This window comes from Leucoraja erinacea, chromosome 30 (genome assembly GCF_028641065.1).
Source record: "Leucoraja erinacea ecotype New England chromosome 30, Leri_hhj_1, whole genome shotgun sequence".
Taxonomy (NCBI): domain Eukaryota; kingdom Metazoa; phylum Chordata; class Chondrichthyes; order Rajiformes; family Rajidae; genus Leucoraja; species Leucoraja erinaceus.
The window spans coordinates 22,253,081-22,272,760 of NC_073406.1; the positions used below are offsets into that span (position 1 = coordinate 22,253,081).

A 19,680-nucleotide genomic window follows, 5' to 3' on the forward strand; every position below is an offset into this window, starting at 1 on the left:
CTATATTTCTATGTCACGGGGAGAACGTACAAACTCCGTACGGACAGCACCTGTTGTCAGGATCGAACCCGGGACTCTGGCGCTGTTAGCGCTGTAAGGCAGTGACTCTACCGCTGTGCCACCGTGCCACTGTGTCTTTGGCTGCTCCATCCCCTGTAACATTTGCTGCAGCAGAGGCTGCATTTTCCAAAAAGGGATGCAGAGCAATTTAGGGACGTCAAGTCAGGGCGCTGTGGAGATGGGAACATTCTTCTGTCCCCGTCTGTTTAGTCTATTTATTTTCCCTGCCTTACGTTAATGGAATAATCAAGAGCGCGGCCCAGAAACGCAGCCAGCAAAGTTGCACCTGAACAAATGGAGAGAGCAGCAGGATCAACCTGTCTCCCTGTGCCTGTGTGGAAAGGTTAAGATCATTATTAATGTAATCAGAGCGCAGCCTAAAATAAAATGGACTCTGTGCTTCGAGATGAAAACCAATTTCCAGTATAATAGGCTCATTCATTTTGAATACAATATGATTGAAATTATTTTGCACAGTGACGCATACACACACTGATGTTCTACAAATTATTGGTGCACACCTTTGTTTGCTGTCCATGCTGATGATCACAGTGGTGTGTCTCACTCGGCTGCCCGCTGTCACATTCCAACTCCCTGACTCTGGATAGATCAGGGGTTGTCAACCTAGTTCTGCATAGGGGCCGGGACCCGTGTCTGTGAGCGGATGGCGGGCCGCATCTATCACCACAGTGTGACACTGTTGTTTTTCGCATTGTTTTTCACGTGTTTTCCAATTCGTTTTCTGCAGTTCCCAGGTCGCCTGCGTGCCCCGGGACTCGCTGCAGTTCCCAGGTCGCGAAAACGAATTGCAAAATAAAAAATACGCCTGCGGGCCGGATGATTTTGGGTTACGGGCCAGATCCGGCCCGTGGGCCGCAGGTTGCCGACCGCTGGGATAGCTGGTAGCCCAGATCTTGATGTTAGCTTGCACTCCCATGGTATCGCCCTTGCTCATTGTTTCAATGCTTGGATTAATCAACTTGTGAAGAGATATAGTCATAGTCATCGAGTCTATGGCATGGAAACAAGGCTCTTCGGCCCAACTTGCCCACACAGGCCAAAATGCCCCATCTATACTAGTCCCACCAGCCTGTGTTTGGCCCATGTCCCTCTAAACCTGTCCTATCCATGTACCTGTCTAAATGTTTCTTAAACATTACGTTGTACCTGCCTCAGGCAGCTCGTTCCACACACCCACCACACTTTGTGTGAAAAAGTTACCCCTCATGTTCCTATCAAACCTGTCCCCCCTCACCTTAAACCTATGTCCTCTGGTTCTCGATTCCCCTACTCCGGGCAAGACATCCAACCAATCTATTCCTCACATGATTTTATGCACTTCTATAAGATCACCCCTCATCCTCCTGCGCTCCAAGGAATAGAGTCCCAGCCTGCTCAACCTCTACTGATAGCTCAGGCCCTCAAGTCCTGGCAACATCCTCCTAAATCTTCTCAGCACCCTTCCCAGCTTGACAACATTTTTCCTATAACATGGTGCCCAGAACTGAACACAATGATCTTTTGGCACATTGGCCTTCATCAGTCAGTGTATTGAGTATGGAAGTTGTGAGGTCATGTTGCAGTTGTATAAGATATTGGTGAGGCCACATCTGGTCCTAGACTTTAACCGGCACGTTTCAATGTGATACCTCTTCATTCTCAGAGAATCTCAAAGTGGACATGGTTAAAAGATTAGTTTAGAGATACAGCATGGAAACAGCTAGAGAATAAAAGGACGTACCATTAGAATGGAGATGAGAGGGTGAATCTGTCAAATTCATTTTTAAAACGTAGGTTCTTGATTAGTATGGGTGTCAGGGGTTACGGGGAGAAGGCAGGAGAATGGGGTTGAGAGGGAAAGATAGATCAGCCATGATTGAATGGCGGAGGAGACTCGATTGGCCGAATGGCCTAATTCTGCTCCTGTGTCTCATGGTCTTATTCTCCCACCAGCGGGAACATCTCAGCGTCCACATTGCCATGTCCCCTAAGGACCACCTTTGGATGCAATGTCATACCCTCTTGTGGACGGGACTGTTTCGAGGGAATCGATGATGATGCTTCATTGTCGTGCATACCTCGGTACAGTGAAAGTCTTTGTTTTTGCATACAACGTACACCAAAGAGTTGCCGCATAGCTGCCGACTAATTTTCAAAAGGTGCTCATCCCTTCTACACCCCCCCCCCCCCCCCCCTCCTCACTTCCCACATGCCGGGACCCCCTCAGTTCTTAAGAAGGAACTGCAGATGCTGGAAAATCGAAGGTAGACAAACTTTAACTCCCCCTCCCATTCCGACTCTGCCCTCTCTGTCCTTGGCCTCCTCCATGGCCAGAGTGAGCACCACCGGAAATTGTAGGAGCAGCACCTCATATTTCGCTTGGCCAGTCTGCACCCTAGCGGCATAAACATTGAATTCTCCAATTTATGGTAGCCCTTGCTGTCTCCTCCCCTTCTCAGCTCTCCCTCAGCCCCCGGGCTCCTTCTCTTCCTTTTTCCTTTCTTCTCCCTGCTCCCTCCCCACCCACCCTCCATCAGTCTGAAGAAAGGTTTTGGCCCAAAATGTTGCCTATTTCCTTCGCTCCATAGATGCTGCTGCACCCGCTGAGTTTCTCAGGACTTTTGTCTATCCCTTCAGTTCTTGGTGGCTTAGTGCTTAGTTGAGCCAATATTGTGGTGAATTCCAAACTCTCAGCCAATGTCAATGAAACAGTCTGGTTTCTGTGAGATCTTGCTGCGTGCAAAATGGTTGCTGTATTTCCAGTGTTACCCAGTGCTCTCACTCCTGGGTTTAGTCAGTGATCTGGAACAGTGAATATTCTGTCGCGCTGTTGCAAGTAAAGGGCCTGTCCCACTATACGAGTTTACCCAAGAGCTCTCCCGAGTTTAAAAAAAAAAAATCAAACTCGTGGTAAGTACGTAGAATGTACATAGCGGGTACGTCGGATCTCGGGACGTCTCTTAGCGGCTCGTAACGCTCAGGTACTCGGGAAACGCGGTAAGCTCGTGAAGTTTTTTCAACATGTTGAAAAATTTCCACAAGAGCCCTGAGTACCTACGAGCGGCCATTACCGTAATTCTCCGAGTTCGATTCAGGGGAAACTCGGGAGAACTCTTGAATTAGCTCATACAGTGTAACAGACCTTTTAAGGGCCTGTCCCACTGTACGAGGTAATTCAAGAGTTCTCCCGATTTTCCCCTGATTCGAACTTGGAGAATGTCCGTAGCGGGTCCGTAGGAGTCCGTGGATGTCTCGTAGCGGCTCGTACGAGTAAAAAGTAATCATTTTTTTCATCACGAGTATATTTCTACTCGTGGACATTTTTCACAGTGTTGCAAAAAAAATATACGAGTTTACCGGATTTCCCGAGTACCTACCGTTACTCGTACAAGCCGCTACGAGACATCCACGTACTTCTACGGACCCGCTACGGACATTCTCAGAGTTCGAATCAGGGGAAAACTCGGGAGAACTCTTGAATTACCTCGTACAGTGGGACAGGCCCTTAAGAATTTCATTGTTCTATCTGGGACATATGATAAATAAACACTCTTGACCAAGAGTCACGTCACTACAGAAATGCAAGCCTGTCTTTCTGGATCCCGTTGCCCCCATGGACTTTCACACCTCCCCCTCAATGGCCCCCATTCGTAACTCTGGGAGACCCATTCCATCCTCGTAACCAGGGCGACGGGAATTGTGTCCCCAACCTCAAAGCAGCAGATTCACCCCCTTCATACAAGTCCTGGATTTTGCCTCCAAACTTAGTTTAGTTTAGGGATACAGTGCAGAAACAGGCCCTTCAGCCCATCACGCTGACCAATGATCACCCGTATACTAGTTCCACCCCACACACCAGTGACAATTTACACAAGCCAGTTATCCTATAAACCCGCACGTCTTTGGGATGTGGGAGGTAAACCGGAGCACCCGGAGGAATCCCATGCGGGTCACGGGGAGAACGTGCAAACTCCGCACAGACAGCGCCCGAGGTCAGGGTCGTACCCGGGTCTGTGGCGCTGTGAGGCAGCGACTCTAACCGCCTGGTGAAACAAAGACGGGGGATGGAATGAGAGCTCTTACTTGACGGTGGAGACGGTCCCGGTGGTGATGGAGTCGGTGCGGGAGAAGCTGGACTTGAGGAGGTCGGGGCCGCCGAAGCCGACTGAGGCGGGTGAGTGGGAGCCGGTGGGCGCGGGGCAGGTGGCGCCCGAGAGTGGGGTGGCCGCCGTGTTGGTGGGGGCCTTCACAACCGCCAGCTTCTGGATGTTCTTGACGTCGTACTTGGAGGGGCGGCCCACCTTGCCGGTCTTGAAGGCGATGGCCCCCCCCATGTTGGGGTCCCCTTCGCCGGGCCGGAAGAGGTGCAGGTACTTGACGTTCTCCAGGTCGTACTTGGACGGCCGCTTGTAGGTGTTGCCGTTCTGCGGCCTGATGCTCTCCCCCGTCTTCAGCTTCTGGATGAAGTAGTCGTACTTGGAGGCCCTGGGGGCCAGACCCTGGGCCTGGTGCAGGAGTCCGGGCGGGCAGGGGATGGGCGTTATCTTCACCTCGCGGCGCAGGGGAACGTCCTGGACTCCCGCTGGGTGGACCTCCTTCCCCGGCGGTGCCCCCCGCGCCGCCGGCTCCTCCACCTTGGCGCTGGGGAGCGGCCGGGGGAGCTGCTCGCCGGCCTTGAGTTTCCGAATGCACGCCTCGTACTTGGAGTTGCGAGCTCGCCTGGCCAGGGGGTCCTCGCCCGGAGAGGACGCGGGGAAGGGCTCTGAGGTAGAGGCGTTCAACTTGTCGAAGCTGATCTTCTTCGCTAGCTCGTCCCGCACGTTTTGGTCGTCGTAGCCGAACATCCCCAGGAACTCGTTCATGGTGGAGGCGGCGTAGTCGTGGAGAGTGGAGGCTTCCCCTGCGGGCGGCGAGAAGGAAGGCGAGGGGCAGCGAAGAGTTAAACATTTCAGGAACATTCTGCACAGCTCTTAAGTTTTACGACTGCTAAATTAATTTGTAAAAAGTAATTAATATAGGGCCAAAATAAAGGGAGTTCATCAATGTCAGGAAAATCAATTTCACTAAATGTTCTAGTCAATGGCTTCTCAGTACATTAAACAAAGTTTTCATAAAGGTATTTGACTCAGAGCCCCACTTAATATGTACAAAGTCATCTCCTCTGCTGGTGTCTAGTCTTTATTGACTAACTTGTTATATAAGAGCACATTTTGAGGGGCGATAGTGGGTGGAGGGGGTTTCCATTCTCTAGCATTCTGATAACTCCTACTCTAACTAATAAAGCAATGGAATTGTTTGCTTTGCAGTTTTGTTTTTGTGAGTTTGTGCGGCTACTTGTTGTTTTTTTCTCTCAGGAAGGTGCCCTTTGGTCTCTATGCTAGTGCGACGCCCTGGCTTGGAGAGATATCACTGGATCTTCACCGCCGCTGAGTTTAAATCCGGTAACTCGGCCCAAATGGGAGGCCAGTTACGAGAGCTCCTTTAATAGTCCAGTTAGCCCGTCACGGTGGCGCAGCGGTAGAGTTGCTGCCTCACCGCGCCAGAGAACCGGGTTCCATCCTGTTTACGGGTGCTGTCTGTACAGAGTTTGTACGTTCTATCTGTGACTGCGTGGGTTTTTCCCGAGTGCTCCGGTTTCCTCCCACACGATAAAGGATTGCAGGTTAATTGGCTTTGGTTAAATTGTAAATTGCCCCTAGTGTGTAGGATAGTGCAACCATATGGAATGATCATTGGTCGGCACAGACTCGGTGGGCCTGTTTCCGTGCTGTATCTCTAAAGTCTAAAGGGAGCCCCCTTCACCACCAGGATGGCAGCGTTTCAAGAAGGCAGCTCCCCATCACCTTCTCAAGGGCAATAGAGGTCGGGTCTTTCTAAAAATAATTAATTAAACACAATTGGGCTGGAAGACAAAATGTGTAGGAAGGAACTGCAGCTGCTGGCTTACAACAAATATAGGGACAATATGTTGGAGTAACTCAGCAGGACAGGCAGCATCTCTGGAGAGAAGGAATGGAATGGGGTCAGAACCCTTCTTCAGACTGTGACAGGTTTTCTTGGCAGGTCAGTTGCATCTTACTATCTCTCATGATCGCAACTACAACAAGCACGGAAGGAGGCCACTCGGCCCTCTGCCCCATGCTACTCTCCCATTCACAAAGATCATGTCTGCTTTGTGATCTAGCTAAGCTCAGCTGCCACTGCTGCTATTTGTCTCAATAACTTTGGTTGAATTTAGTTTGGTTTAGAGACACAGCACGGAAACAGGTTAAATTTGGATTAGTTTTGAGATGCAGCATGGAAACAGACCCCTTGGTTCACCGAGTCTGTGTCGAACAATGATCTCCCATCCACACTAGTTCTACCCTACACACTAGGGACAGTTTACAGAAGCTAATTAACCTATAAACCTTCACGTCTTTGCAATGTGGGAGGAAACCAGAGCACCTGGCGAAAACCCATGTGGTCACAGGGAGAACATGCAAACAGCATTGTGTTGTGGATCAAACCTGGGTCTCTGGCGCTGTAAGGCAGCAACTCTACCGCTGCGCCACCGTGCCGACACTGTGAAACATCCCACCGGTTACATGGCCACCCAGGTCAACATGTCTACGTTCATCTCCAGAAGGACAAGGAACTGCAGATGCTGGTTCACCAAAAGAAACACAAAGTGCTGGGGTCACCCAGTGGGTCAGGCAGCATCTCTAGAGGTCACGGATAGGTGACATCTCAGGACTGAAAGAAGGGTCACGACCTGAAACGTCGCCTATCCATGCTCTCCAGAGATGCTGCCTGACCCGCTGAGTTACTCCAGCACTTTGTGTCTTTATTTGTACATTTATCTCCTGCAGTTTTACACCATACAGGAGCAAGTGCTCAGCAAAATGAAGAAGAAAATACATGTGGTGATGTTTTAAACCACTCATGATCTTTGTCCTGGTAGCCCTGGGGACTGAGCCTTTAGTTTGTGGGAATTCCTAGCATTGCTGTAGCCATGAGCTTGAACGGCTTCGAGAGAGGACCTGAGATTACGCTGACTGGTGAAGAGGCTATATTGCCCAGTGCGGGAAATGTCCCACTGTGCGTGGAAGTCAAGGCATGAGGTGTTGTGCGACTGAGCTTTGCTGTAGCTTGTTGGAGGCCCATCGTCCCGGCTGGACCCTGCTGGCTCCGTGGATCGGGTAACGGGGAGAGGGTAGAGGGAGATGGCGATGATGGCGGACGCTGGACAAAAGGCCCGGTGAAATGAACCGGGGGAGGGGTCTTACCTTCCGCACCCTCGATGTCGGCTGTGGGGAACGAGGGCCGGGCGAGGAGAGGAATGCCAGCGGCGGCTGCAATGGGCCTTTGTGGCCGGCCGCACCGGGACTGTAAAATGGTGCCCAAAAATGGCGCCTCTTGCTTATGGACTCAGTGGGCTGTTCTGTGCATTCTGCACTAACTGGGGGATTGTGCTTACAGCACGGGGATAGACTTGCTGAACTGTAACACGTGACAATAACGAAACGTACACGAGCACTATCCTACACACTAGGGGCATTTTATACGTTTTATCAAAGCCAATTAACCTACAAACCTGTACGTCCTTGGAATGTTGGAGGAAGCCAGAGCACCCGGAGAAAACCCACGCGGTCACAGGGAGAATGTGATTGTATCTATGTATGGTATATCTGATCTGTTTAGATAGCATGTTTTTCTCCGTACCTTGGTACACGTGACATTAATAAATCTAAACGTAAACCTAAACATACAAACTCCATACCAACATCACCCGTTGTCAGGATCGAACCCGGGTCTCTGGCGCTGTAAGGCAGCGACTCTACCGCTGCGCCACCGTGACGCCCAGGTTTCTCAGTAAAGTGCTCAAGTCAAAAGCAACTCAAAGCACACTGTGGATATTGCCGTTGCCATTGGCTCCGTGTCAACCCGTTCAATCACACCAGGGTCCCCTTGAATGAGGGCGTGAGATGGAGAAAGGGGCAGCACCACACCACTGGTGGGTGGACCTCTCCACAGGGCCTCTCAAACATCACCAGCTGTACAAAGTGGCACAAAGTCCAATTGAAAAGCCTGGAGAGAGTGGATGTGGAGGGGGTGGCACGGTGGCGCAGCGGCAGAGCTGTTGCCTTTACAGTGCCAGAGACCCGGGTTCAATCCTGTGCTGTCTGTACGGAGTTTGTACGTTCTCCCTGTGACCTTGTGGGTTTTCTCTGGGTGCTCCGGTTTCCTCCCACATCCCAAAGATGTACAGGTTTGTAGGTTACTTGGCTTTGGGGGTAAAAAAAACTGTAAATTGTCCCTAGTGTGTAGGATAGTGCTAGTGTACTCGTGATCGTTGGTCAGCATGGACTTGATGACCGAAGGGCCTCTTTTCGCGATGTGTGTCTCTAAAGTCTAAAGAAAAGGATGTTTTCACCAGTGGCAGAGTCCAGAACCAGAGGGCACATCCTCAAAATAAAAAGATGGGACGTAGCTTTAGGAAGGAGGTGGAATAACATAATTAACCTACAAACCTGCACGTCTTTGTGATAACATATAACATATAACATATAACAATTACAGCACGGATTGTTATATGTTATATGTTATCACAAAGACGTGCAGGTTTGTAGGTTAATTATGTTATTCCACATTTAGAGATGTGGGGAGAGCTCTCGGAAGAAACGCACGCGGTCACAGGGGGAACATGCAAACTCCACACGTGGACAGCAACCGAGGTCAGGATCGAACCCCGGGACTCTGGTGCCGTGAGGCAGTGGCTTTACCCGCTGTACCGCTGTTTAAAGATGGGAGGCTGAAGGAACGGGATTGTCACAGAGACAGAAGCTCGGCAGAATGCAACACCCAATAAGACTGCTCCTCAGACAGACACAAAATACCAGAGTAACTCAACGGGCCAGGCAGCACCTCTGGAGAAAATGAATAGGTGACGTTTTGGGTTAAGACCCCTCTTTAGACTGAGAGAACGGTTTCATAAGGTTATAAGTGATAGGAGTAAAAAATTAGGCCATTTGGCCCATCAAGTCTACTCTGCCATTCAATCATGGCTGATCTATCTCTCCCTCCTAACCCTATTTCCTGCCTTCTCCCCATAACCTCTGACACCCATACTAATCAAGAACCTATCTATCTCTGTCTTTAAACTATCCACTGACTTGGCCTCCACAGCCTTCTGTGGCAAAGAATTCCACAGATTCACCACCTTCTGGCTAAAGAAATTCCTCCTCATCTCCTTCCTAAAAGAACATCCTTTAATTCTGAGGCTATGACCTCTAGTCCTAGTGGAAACATCCTCTCCACCCAAACCCGAAACGTCACCTATTCCTTTTTCTCCAGAGATGCTGCCTGTCCCGCTGAGTTACTCCAGCACTTTGTGTCTGTCTTCGGTGTAAACCAGCGTCTGCAGTTCCCGGCTCCTGACAGCAATGGCATCAGGCATAGCACGAAAACAAGGGTGCTGTGGAAACTCCTGCATCTGCTCAGAATCTGTTGAGTGATTATCTTTCGAAAATAACCAAAGATCTTGTCCATGGGACACTGAGACCAGTGCACAGTCTGAAGCGTGCAAGACTCTTGGCCTCATAAGGCTTGAAATCAGCAAGAATAATTAGTTCTGACAGAGTGTCAGATAATCTTACTTTAAAAATAGTGTAAAAATGTTTTGACCTTATCATATTTCTTCCCGATGATGTCATTCCCTGGCTTTAGATAAATCCAGATTTCAATATCAGAAGCCCGTTCAGGAGATAGTGTCACTGTTGCATTAAATGAAGTACTCTAATCTTTGCACTTAAAGCCAGCAAATTCCTCCATGCAGAGTGGACCTGGCCACAGCTCGACTTGAAACCTTCAAATGCACGTTTTCATCAAAGTGACTGCAAATGACACTTCATGTACTTCCAATATTTAACTCTCTCCACCCTAAACACATTAATGTTTCTTGCCTCCACTATTTCATTTTTGAGATACAGCGCGGAAACAGGCCCTTCAGCCCATCGAGTCCGCGCCGCCCAGCGATCCCCGTATACCAACACTATCCTACACACATTAGGGATGATTTACATTTATACCAAGCCAATTAGCCGACAAACCTGCACGTCTTTTGAGTGCGTGAGGAAATCGGGACTTCCTGGAGAAAACTCACGCAGGTTATGGGGCATCATAGAAACTGTGAACATACAGCACCCATAGTCAGGATCGAACCTGAGACTCTGGCGCAGTAAGGCAGCAACTCTACAGCTGCGCTACCGTGCCACCCTGCAACTTTTTTACATTCAAGAGGGACACTGATCAACCCTGGGGGTGGGGAGGGGGGGGGGGGGGGGGAGTGGGGATGGGGGAGCAGAGTTGGTGAGTTGTCAGTGTGAGGCCAAACACAAACTAGAGGGACAGCACCTCATACTCCGCTTGGGCACCTTACAACCCAACAGTATGAACATTGAATTCTCTAGTTCCAGGTAACTAACCTACTCCCACGCTCTCTTCCCCTTCCGTTACCCCTTTCTTTACTCCTTCCCACCATCCCCTTACACCTGTGTCCCTTCCTCTGGCATCCTATTTCACGCCACTTCTCTCCTCAGCTCCTTATCTCACACCTACTGTCCTTACATCTCCGGCCTTAGTCCAACTCTCTGCCAATCCAACCCCTTCCCCTCCCACCCGTATCCACCTATCACTCACCAGGCTTTGGCCTTCCCCTCACCCCTCCTCCAGATTTCTCTCTCGCCTCCTACAATCAGTCTGAAGGATGGTCCCGATCCGCAACGTCACCTATCCATGTTCTCCAGGGATGTGGCCTGAACCGCTGAGTTACTCCCGCACTTTGTGTATTTGTGTAACAAAGAACTGCAGATGCAGGTTTAAATCCAAGGTAGTCACAAAATGCTGGAGTAACTCAGCGGGACAGACAGCATCTCTGGAGAGAAGGAATGGATGAGGTTCGGGTCGAGACCCTTCTTCAGGCTTTGTGTATTGTCTTGAATTGAAGAGGTGTTCAACACACTGACAGGATTGTGTTGTATTTTTAGTCTTGAGGGCTAATGGAGAATTTAGTTCTCACTCCCAACATCTCAGACAATAACGGGAGAATATTAATTACATGATTTTTCTTTTGGTATTTTTCTTACTTTTTCCTTCAATTGGCAAGCTCGACTAAACCCCCCCCTCCCCTCATTCTGAGCAGATTAGGGCAGCACAGTGGTGCAGCGGTAGAGTTACTCCCGTACAGAGCCAGAGACCCAGGTTCGATCCTGACTGCGGGTGCCGCTTGAACGGAGTTTGTACCATCTCCCCGTGACCTGCATGGATTTACAGGTTTGTAGGTTAATGGGGTTTGGTAAAAATTGTAAATTGTTCCTAGTGTGTAGAACAGTGCTTATATTCAGGATGATCACTGGTCGGTGCGGACTCAGTGGGCCAATGGACCTGTTTCCACACTGTGTCTGTAAAGTCTAAAGACTGATGAACGATTCCCCATGTAATTGTTGAGTTTCACTAAAGCCTTCGGCCGTAGGGCCTAGTTTCCATGCTGTATCTCTAAAGTCTAGAAGGGGGATATATATGAGCAGCCCACTATGGGCTGGCTGTTTCTGGGGCTCACCTGAGGAGGCGATGCTGTGCTGTCGAATGCTGGCCTCACTGGAGGAGTTGTCCCCTTCCTCCTTTGGCCCCACTTCCTCCGAGTCCCTGTCGTCCACGAAGCTTCCATCCAGCGATTCCTGAGCTCCGTCCACATCCTCCTCCTCGCTGCAGCCCTTGGGCTGAAGCATGTACACCCCTTCGGTCGAGAGGAAGTTGCCGTCCGCGGTCTTGACCAGCCTTTCCTCGCCGTGCTCGTCCGTGTACTCCCCATTCACCCACTTCTCGATGGCCTCCCTCCTCTTCTTGTCTTCCTCCAGCCTCTGGACGTCCTGCAGCCCGTCGATGCTCTCGGCCTCCCCTTCCTGCTCGCCGTGGGGCGGCCCGTCGCCGTGGAGACTCTCCGGAGGCTTGGGGCCTACCTCGGCCTGCTCAGCCGCGCCGTCGTAGACGACCTGGCGGCTCAGCTTGGCGCAGATAGCGTTCAGTTTCAGGCCGCCCTTCCGCTTGGCAGCCATCTTGGGTCTTCCTGAGGTGATCTCAATGCATGAATTTCATTCCACCTTCAGATTGCAAACGAGAAAAAAGAAACATTAGAAATATCAGAGAGCAATTTCCATCAAGCCAGACAAACTAATAACTGTACTCGAATATATCAAAGAGACAGGTGAAGTTGAGATGGAGTCAATAGAGAGATGCTGGTCCCACCAGCAGATGGTCAACAGATCAAGGAGCCCCGATATAGAGTAACGAGAATCTAACACAACGGGGTACGTGAGGATAAACATATTTATGTAGCTCTGTGTTTATGATCTTGAAGTTACTGTCTGTAGTGATTGTGCAAACAAGCCAGTCTGGACTTTCAAAAGGAAATTTGTTCGGAAGCAAGACTTGAGACTTTTTAGTTTAGTTTAGAGATACAGAGCGGAAACAGGCCCTTCGACCCACCGAGTCCGTGCCGACCAGCGATTCACACACACTAACACGATCCCACTAACATTCTCCTACACATGAGGGACAAGTTACAATGTTACTGAAGCCAATTAACAAGTTTTTGGAGTGTAGGAGGAAACCGGAGCATCCGGTGAAAACCCACGCGGTCACAGGGAAAACATACAAACTCCGTACAGACAGCACCCGTAGTCAGGATAAAACCCGGATCTCTGCCAGTCTAAGGCAGCAATTCTGCCGCTGCGCCACCGTGCTGCCCTTACAGGGATATGGGGAGAGAGCAGGTGTTTTGGATTGCTCGCAATAATCTATATGTAATAAAATATATTTCACTGTACCCTTGGTACACGTGACAATAAATAAACCTTTGACCATTGAACATTAGCCATTGGCATAGAGCCAATGTTGTCTTGATGTGTTGAATGGCCTTTTGTATGTGGAAATGGAAAGTGAAAAACACCATGTACGTGGATAGAAAGGATTCAGAGGGAAACAGGCTCTTCGGTCCAACTTGCCCATGCCGATCAACATGTCCCACCTACACTAGTCCCATCTGCCTGCGTTTGGCCCATAGCCCTCTAAATCTATCCTACCCATGTACCTGTCCAAATGTTTTTTAAATGTTGTGACAGTACCTGCCTTTACTATCTCCTCTGGTTCCATATAGACAATAGGTGCAGGAGTAGGCCATTCGGCCCTTCGAGCTAGCACCGCCATTCAATGTGATCATGACTGATCATCCCCAAATCAGTACCCCGTTCCTGCCTTCTCCCCATATCCCCTGGCTCCGCTATCTTTAAGAGCCCTATCTAGCTCTCGCTTGAAAGTATTCAGAGAACCGACCTCCATTGCCTTCTGAGGCAGAGAATTCCACCCTTTATGTAAAGAAGTTGTCTCTCAGGTTCCTATTAAATCTTCCCCCTTTCACCTGAAACCTATGTCCTCTGGTTCTTAGCCTGGTATCCCCTAGTTCAATGCATGCTGTAAATGAGGAACCTGCTAATCTCAATGGTGCATGCAATTCTTAAACAATTAAAATAAGTGGAAAAAAGAATTACAGAATCTTTTTTCTTCAACTGTCCTTCGAGTCAAATAACTCTTTGACTTAATGAGTTGCTTAAACGACTCCTAACACTATTGTACATCTCCAGTTCGTTCGTTCTTAACTAAAGTTTAAATCCCCAACATTGACTGCCACGGCACTTTAGTGCAGTGGAGATTTATCAGAGGGGCTTAAGTTAGGAGCAGAATTAAGCCATTCGGCCCATCGAGTCTGTTCTGCTATTTGACCATGGCTGATCTATTTTTCCCTCTCAACTCCATTCCCCTTGCCTCTCCCCGTAACCTTTGACGACCGTCCAAATCAAGAAGCTATCAATTAGTTTAGTAGATTTGAGAAACTCAGCGTGGAAACAGGCCCTTTGCCCCACCGAGTGCGCGCTGACCAGTGATCCCCGAACATTAACACTATCCTAACACACACTAGGGACAACTTACATTTATACCAAGCCAATTAACCTACAAACCTGAGCCAGCAGATTCAGACCTTAGAATAGAGGGGGTGAATTCAAAGTCTTTCACCCAGGGTAGGGGAATCAAAAATAAGAAGATGTATGTATAAGGTGAGAGGGGAAAGATTTAGTAGGAACCCGAGAGGCACCCTTCTCACTCAGAGGGTGGTGGGTGTATGGAACGAGCTGCCAAAGGATATAGTTGACGCAGGTACTATAGCAGCTTTTAAAAGATACTTGGGCAGGTACATGGATAGGAATGGTTTGGAAAGATATGGGCCAAATGCGGGCAAATGGGGCTAGTGTCGATGGGGCATCTTGGTCAGCATGTTGGGCCGAAGGGCCTGTTTCCATGCTGTATAACTCCATGACTCTTTGACTATTCAATTACAGCTTTCAAAAAGGAATTGGATAACTACTTAGTTTAGTTTAGTTTAGATACAGCGTGGAAACAGGCCCTTCGGCCCATCGAGTCTGCACCGACCAGCGACCCCCGCACATTAACACTATCCTACACACACTAGGGACAATTTACATTTATACCAAGCCAATTAACCTACAAACCTGTACGTCTTTGGAGTGTGGGAGGAAACCGAAGATCTCGGAGAAAACCCAGGCAGGTCACGGGAGAACGTACGAACTCCGAACAGACAGCATCCGTAGTCGGGATTGAACCCGGGTCTCTGGTGCTGTAAGCGCTGTAAGGCAGCAACTCTACCACTGCGCCACCGTGCCGCTCTAGCTGAAGGACAAATAAACTGTGGCGTCTATTGGGAAAAGCGAATAGCTGGATTGTTGTTGGTACAAAAAACAGCCAGCACAGACTCAATGGGCCAAATGGCCTGCCTCTGTGACTTGGTGTATTTAAATTGAGTGTTTGTAAACAGGGCTAGCATTTATTCTGCTGAGTTGGTCTTTATGCTATTAGATTCTAGAAATCAGAGCTTACTGGCATTATCCTGCTCTCTGTATTGATATGGGAAACCACAATTAGGACTGAATTTTGCTTTAATATCTTTCCGTCAATAACCAAGCATCAAATTTTATTGAGGCATTACTGGTAGCAAGAGCTCACTCTATCCACACAATAGCTAAAGTGTACATGGGTCACTGTACGCTCTTCAATCCATTGGCCTAGAGTTTTTTTTAACGTTTGTTCTTGCTCTTCAATGTGAATAGACAAAAATAAACTGAAACTGATAACCTTTTTGCAAAAATAATCCGGCTATAATTAACAGCTGTGAACTTTGGGGAACACAACACACACAGGCTCCCACTCACACAGGGAGACAGCCAGAAGCAGCTAACCAAGCATTTGAAGCATTTCTGGGAGGTTCGTTAATAGGCAGAGACAACACGATTTTTTAATTATGAAATGAAATAAAAGCAGATGTCGGAAATACAATTGCAAGATAATAAACAGTTAACCAGTTAGAATCCAGCGAAAAGGGGAGTACTTCATGAAGGCGGTGGTGCAGCGGTAGAGTTGCTGCCTCACAGCGCCAGAGACCTGGGTTTGATCCTGACTACGGGCGCTTCTCTGTACGGAGCTTGTACGCTCTCCCCGTGACCACATCAGTTTTCTCCGTGATACAGATGAACAAACTGCCCAACCATGAATTACATAATTACTGATGACGGAGAGAACATACAAACTGTGTACAGACAGCACCTACAGTCAGGATCGAACACGGTCTTTGGATCTCCTGCAACTGAATTTTCTACTTTTATTTCAGACTTCCAACAGATTTCGTGCCTGACCGTATTTAGGAAGTGCGTGTATGATGAGTGTTTGGGGAGTGTAACTGGCAGGGTTACGGACTGCGAAGCAACAAGTAGTCAAAGCTGGCTAGATCTTTCCCAGGCTGCATTGACATGAGAGGCTGAGGAGCTGTTTTAAGGGATCCAAAGTTGTGCTTTCTCACCCCAGAGACACTCGTGTATTGGTGGCCAACACTAGTTGTGCCTTGGAAGGAAAGAAACATCTTCACAGGGCGGCACGGTGGCACAGAGGTAGCGCTACTGTCTCACCGCGCCAGAGACCCGGGTTCGGTCCGAACCACAGGTGCTGTCTGTACGGAATGTGAACCTTCTCCCCGTGACCGCATGGGTTTTCTCCAGGAGTTCCAGTTTTCTCCCAAAGACGCACAAATTTGTATGTTAATTGGCTTCAGTAAAATTGTAAATTGTCCCTAGTGTGTAGGATAGTGCTGGTGTCCGGGGTGATCGCTGGTCGGTGCAGACTCGGTGGGCCGAAGGGCCTGTTTACGCGCTGTATCTCTGCAGTCTGGAGTCTAAAGTTCACCTTCAGACATCCACTTTGGTTTATTTTGAAGTCATATCCCATCATAGAATGTAGTCAGGTTATCCACTTAATTTCGGGGCTGGACCTGGAACGTTGGGAGGGCACAAGTCCGCCGATCCCCGCTATGCTCACGCCTCCCGCACTCTTGATCAACTGACTAAAAACACTTGTTTTAGTTTTTAGTTTTAGAGATACAGGGCGGTAACAGGCCCTTCACCCCACCCAGTCCACACCATCCAGCGATCCCCGCACACTAACACTATCCTACACACACTAGGGACAATTTTACATTTTTACCAAGCCAATTAACCTACAAACCTGTATGTCTTTGGAGTGTGGGAGGAAACTGAAGATCCGGGAGATAAACCTCGCAAAGGAGAACGTACAAACTCCGTACAGATAGCGCCCGTAGTCAGGATGGAACCCGGGTCTCTGACGCTGTGAGGCAGCAACTCTACCGCTGCACCCACTGTGTCTTGTGGTCTTATTCAGGGCTTGGACTGACAATGGATGCGTGTCGTGAAAGTCTCTTCCTTTCCCACCCCTGGGCGAGAGAATATGACAGCTTGTGTGATGAATAGTTTGCATGCAGCGTTTTAATTCCCCAGTAAAACTGTTCAAAGCCCAAAGTTGCATTGGAAGATCGTACATGGAGGCCGAAGATCGACACAAAAAGCTGGAGTAACTCAGCGGGACAGGCAACATCTATGGAGAGAAGGAATGGGTGACGTTTCGGGTCGAGACCCAACTTCAGACCACAGATCTTCTTCAGATGTTTCGGGTCGAGACCTGAAACATCACACATTCCTTCTCCTGAGATGCTGCCTGTCCCGCTGAGTTACTCCAGCTTTTTGTGTCTATCGTCGGTTTAAAGCAGCATCTGCGGCCTCCTTCCTGCACATGGAGGTTGAATCTTGATGGGAAAAGTCCGCTGTTTACGTGTCACAAGCTGTTGACAATCCAATGACATTAGAAACCGGAATGGAAATGGTTCCCTTCTTGTTGTACAAGATAGTGACTGCGGGGTTTGTAAGAATATATCTTACAACAGTAGCCATTCCGGGGAGGGGCACCTTTATATTTGTATTTTATCTTGAAATTCTCCTGACTTTTGTTTCCAAATCGGGAACTCTTGTATAAACAATTGATTTCTGTGAACTTGAATTAAGTTTCAGAAGGTCAGAGGCAAGAAGACAGTCATTTGGAAAAACCATCTAGGAGGGAAAAAAAATCTATGAGGAACTGGAAGACATAAATTTTAAAGTATTTTCGCAGAAGCCTCAGAAAGAAAATTGAGGTCATTTGGGTGTAACAGCAAAGGTCATTTCTGCTTACAGTGCACAGTATTTTAACATCTACCTAGTGATTTCCTTTGTAGGGAAATAGCTTCAATAAGCCTTTCTTTTCATTACGGTCTGGTTCCTGACCATTTATATACATTCATAAACACTCACTTAATAGGCATTCTGCAGGAAATTGGAAATCAGAGTATATTTAGTGGTTTAAAACTTGGTTGCTAAGGCAATGTGATATTTATGCCATGGGCCTGGACGGCCATTAATCTAGGCCTTACTCCGCACTATCCGGCCTGCCTCTCACAGTGACCACCTATGCCTTATTATAGTTTGTTTCAAAGAGATACAGCGCGGGAACAGGACATTCAGCCCACTGAGTCCACACCGACCAGCGTACACTAGCATTATCTTACACACTAGGGATGATTTACAATTCACCTACAAACCTGTGGGAGGAAATCGGAGCACCCATAGGTCACTGGGACATTAATAAAGGATTTAGGGTTTTATTGTCATGTGTACCGAGGTACAGTGAAAACAGTTTTGTCTGTTAACAAATCAGATCAGATGCAATCAAGTCAAACTCAAGTACAATAGGTGAGCAAAGGGGAAGATACAGAGTGCAGAATATAGTTCTCAGCATTGTAGCGCAATAGTTCCATTGGCAAAATCCAATGTCTGCAATGGGAGGGAGATGAATCAGACAGTACCTCAGCTTGTGGTAGGAGTGTTCAGAAGCCTGATAACAGAGGGGAAGAAACTGTTCCTGAATCTGGTGGTGCTTCTGTACCTTCTGCCGGATGGGAGTGGGGAGAAGAAGGAATGACCGGGTGGGCCAGGATATTTGGTTATTAGCTTTAGTTTTAGTTTTAGAGATACAGCTGGAAATAGGCCCTTCGGCCCTCCGAGCCCACACCGACCAGCTAGTTCTATCCATCACACTGGGGACAATATACAGAGGCCAATTAACCTACAAACCCACACGTCTTTGGAGTGTGGGAGGAAACTGAAGCACCTGAGAAAACCCATGCGGTCACACAGGGAGAACGTGCAAACTCCACGCAGACAGCACCCAAGGTCTTGATTAGAATGGGTGTCAGGGGTTATGGGGAGAAGGCAGGAGAATGGGGTGCAGAGTGAAAGATAGATCAGCCATGATTGAATGGAGGAGTAGAACTGATGGGCCAAATGGCCTAATTCTGCTCTTAGTGCTGTGAGGTGTGAGGTCTGGATCGTTCCCGGGTCTCTGGTGCTGTGAGGCAGTAGCTCTACTGCTGTGCCACATGTTATGTTGCCTTTGTGAGGTTGGCAGTTGGAACTAGCTTGCGTGGGGCATCTTTGGTGTCATGGGCGGGCCTGATCCCAAGCTCTATCACTCTGTGACTCATATCTCTCCAAACCTTTCCCATCCTTGTACCTGTCCAAGTGTCTTTTAAACGCTGTTACAGAACGTGCCTGGCTCCATAGCAGAAGCGTTCACGTCGTGGGGCTGGAAACTCGAAGTATCCCGAGCTAATTCTGCTACCACCATCATTTATTGCAACAAGTGATGGCTCCCACTGATTGTCGCCGGAAGCTTGTGTCTTTTTCAGGACGGACGATGACAGCCATGTCAGCATTTGAAACATGGAAGACGGACATGAATGCAGACAGTACCTGCCTCAACTACCTCCTCTGGCAGCTCGTTCCATAATACCCACCACCCAGTGTGTGAAAAAAGTTGCTCCTCGGATTCCTATTAAATCTTGTCCCTCCACCGTAAACCTACACCTTCGTGTTTTTGATTCCCCCGCCCTGGGTGAAAGAGGGTGCGTTCAGCCTCTCTATTCCAAGGTCAGAATCTGCTGCTCTCTTTCTTGCAAACAACACTGTCTTCCTGCTGCCTAAACTTTTCCACAAGTGGCCCTAGGTCCTTAGAGCCGCGTTGATTTTTGTTGTAAAAAGTGGAACTTGGGGAAGGATTTAAAAACTGATTAAGAGT

General features: G+C 48.6%; 1 protein-coding gene across 1 annotated transcript in view; it reads right to left on the reverse strand.

The window, feature by feature from the left end:
- Positions 1 to 19,680, reverse strand: part of casz1 (castor zinc finger 1) — a 138,918-nt gene that overhangs the window by 94,922 nt on the left and 24,316 nt on the right. Inside the window, exons 2-3 of the mRNA XM_055659022.1 lie at positions 11,660 to 12,191; positions 4,144 to 4,960 (exon numbers count right to left, since the gene is read on the reverse strand). Of these exons, the coding sequence (XP_055514997.1) occupies positions 4,144 to 4,960; positions 11,660 to 12,191 (1,349 nt within the window). The remainder of the gene's footprint in view (positions 1 to 4,143; positions 4,961 to 11,659; positions 12,192 to 19,680) is intronic.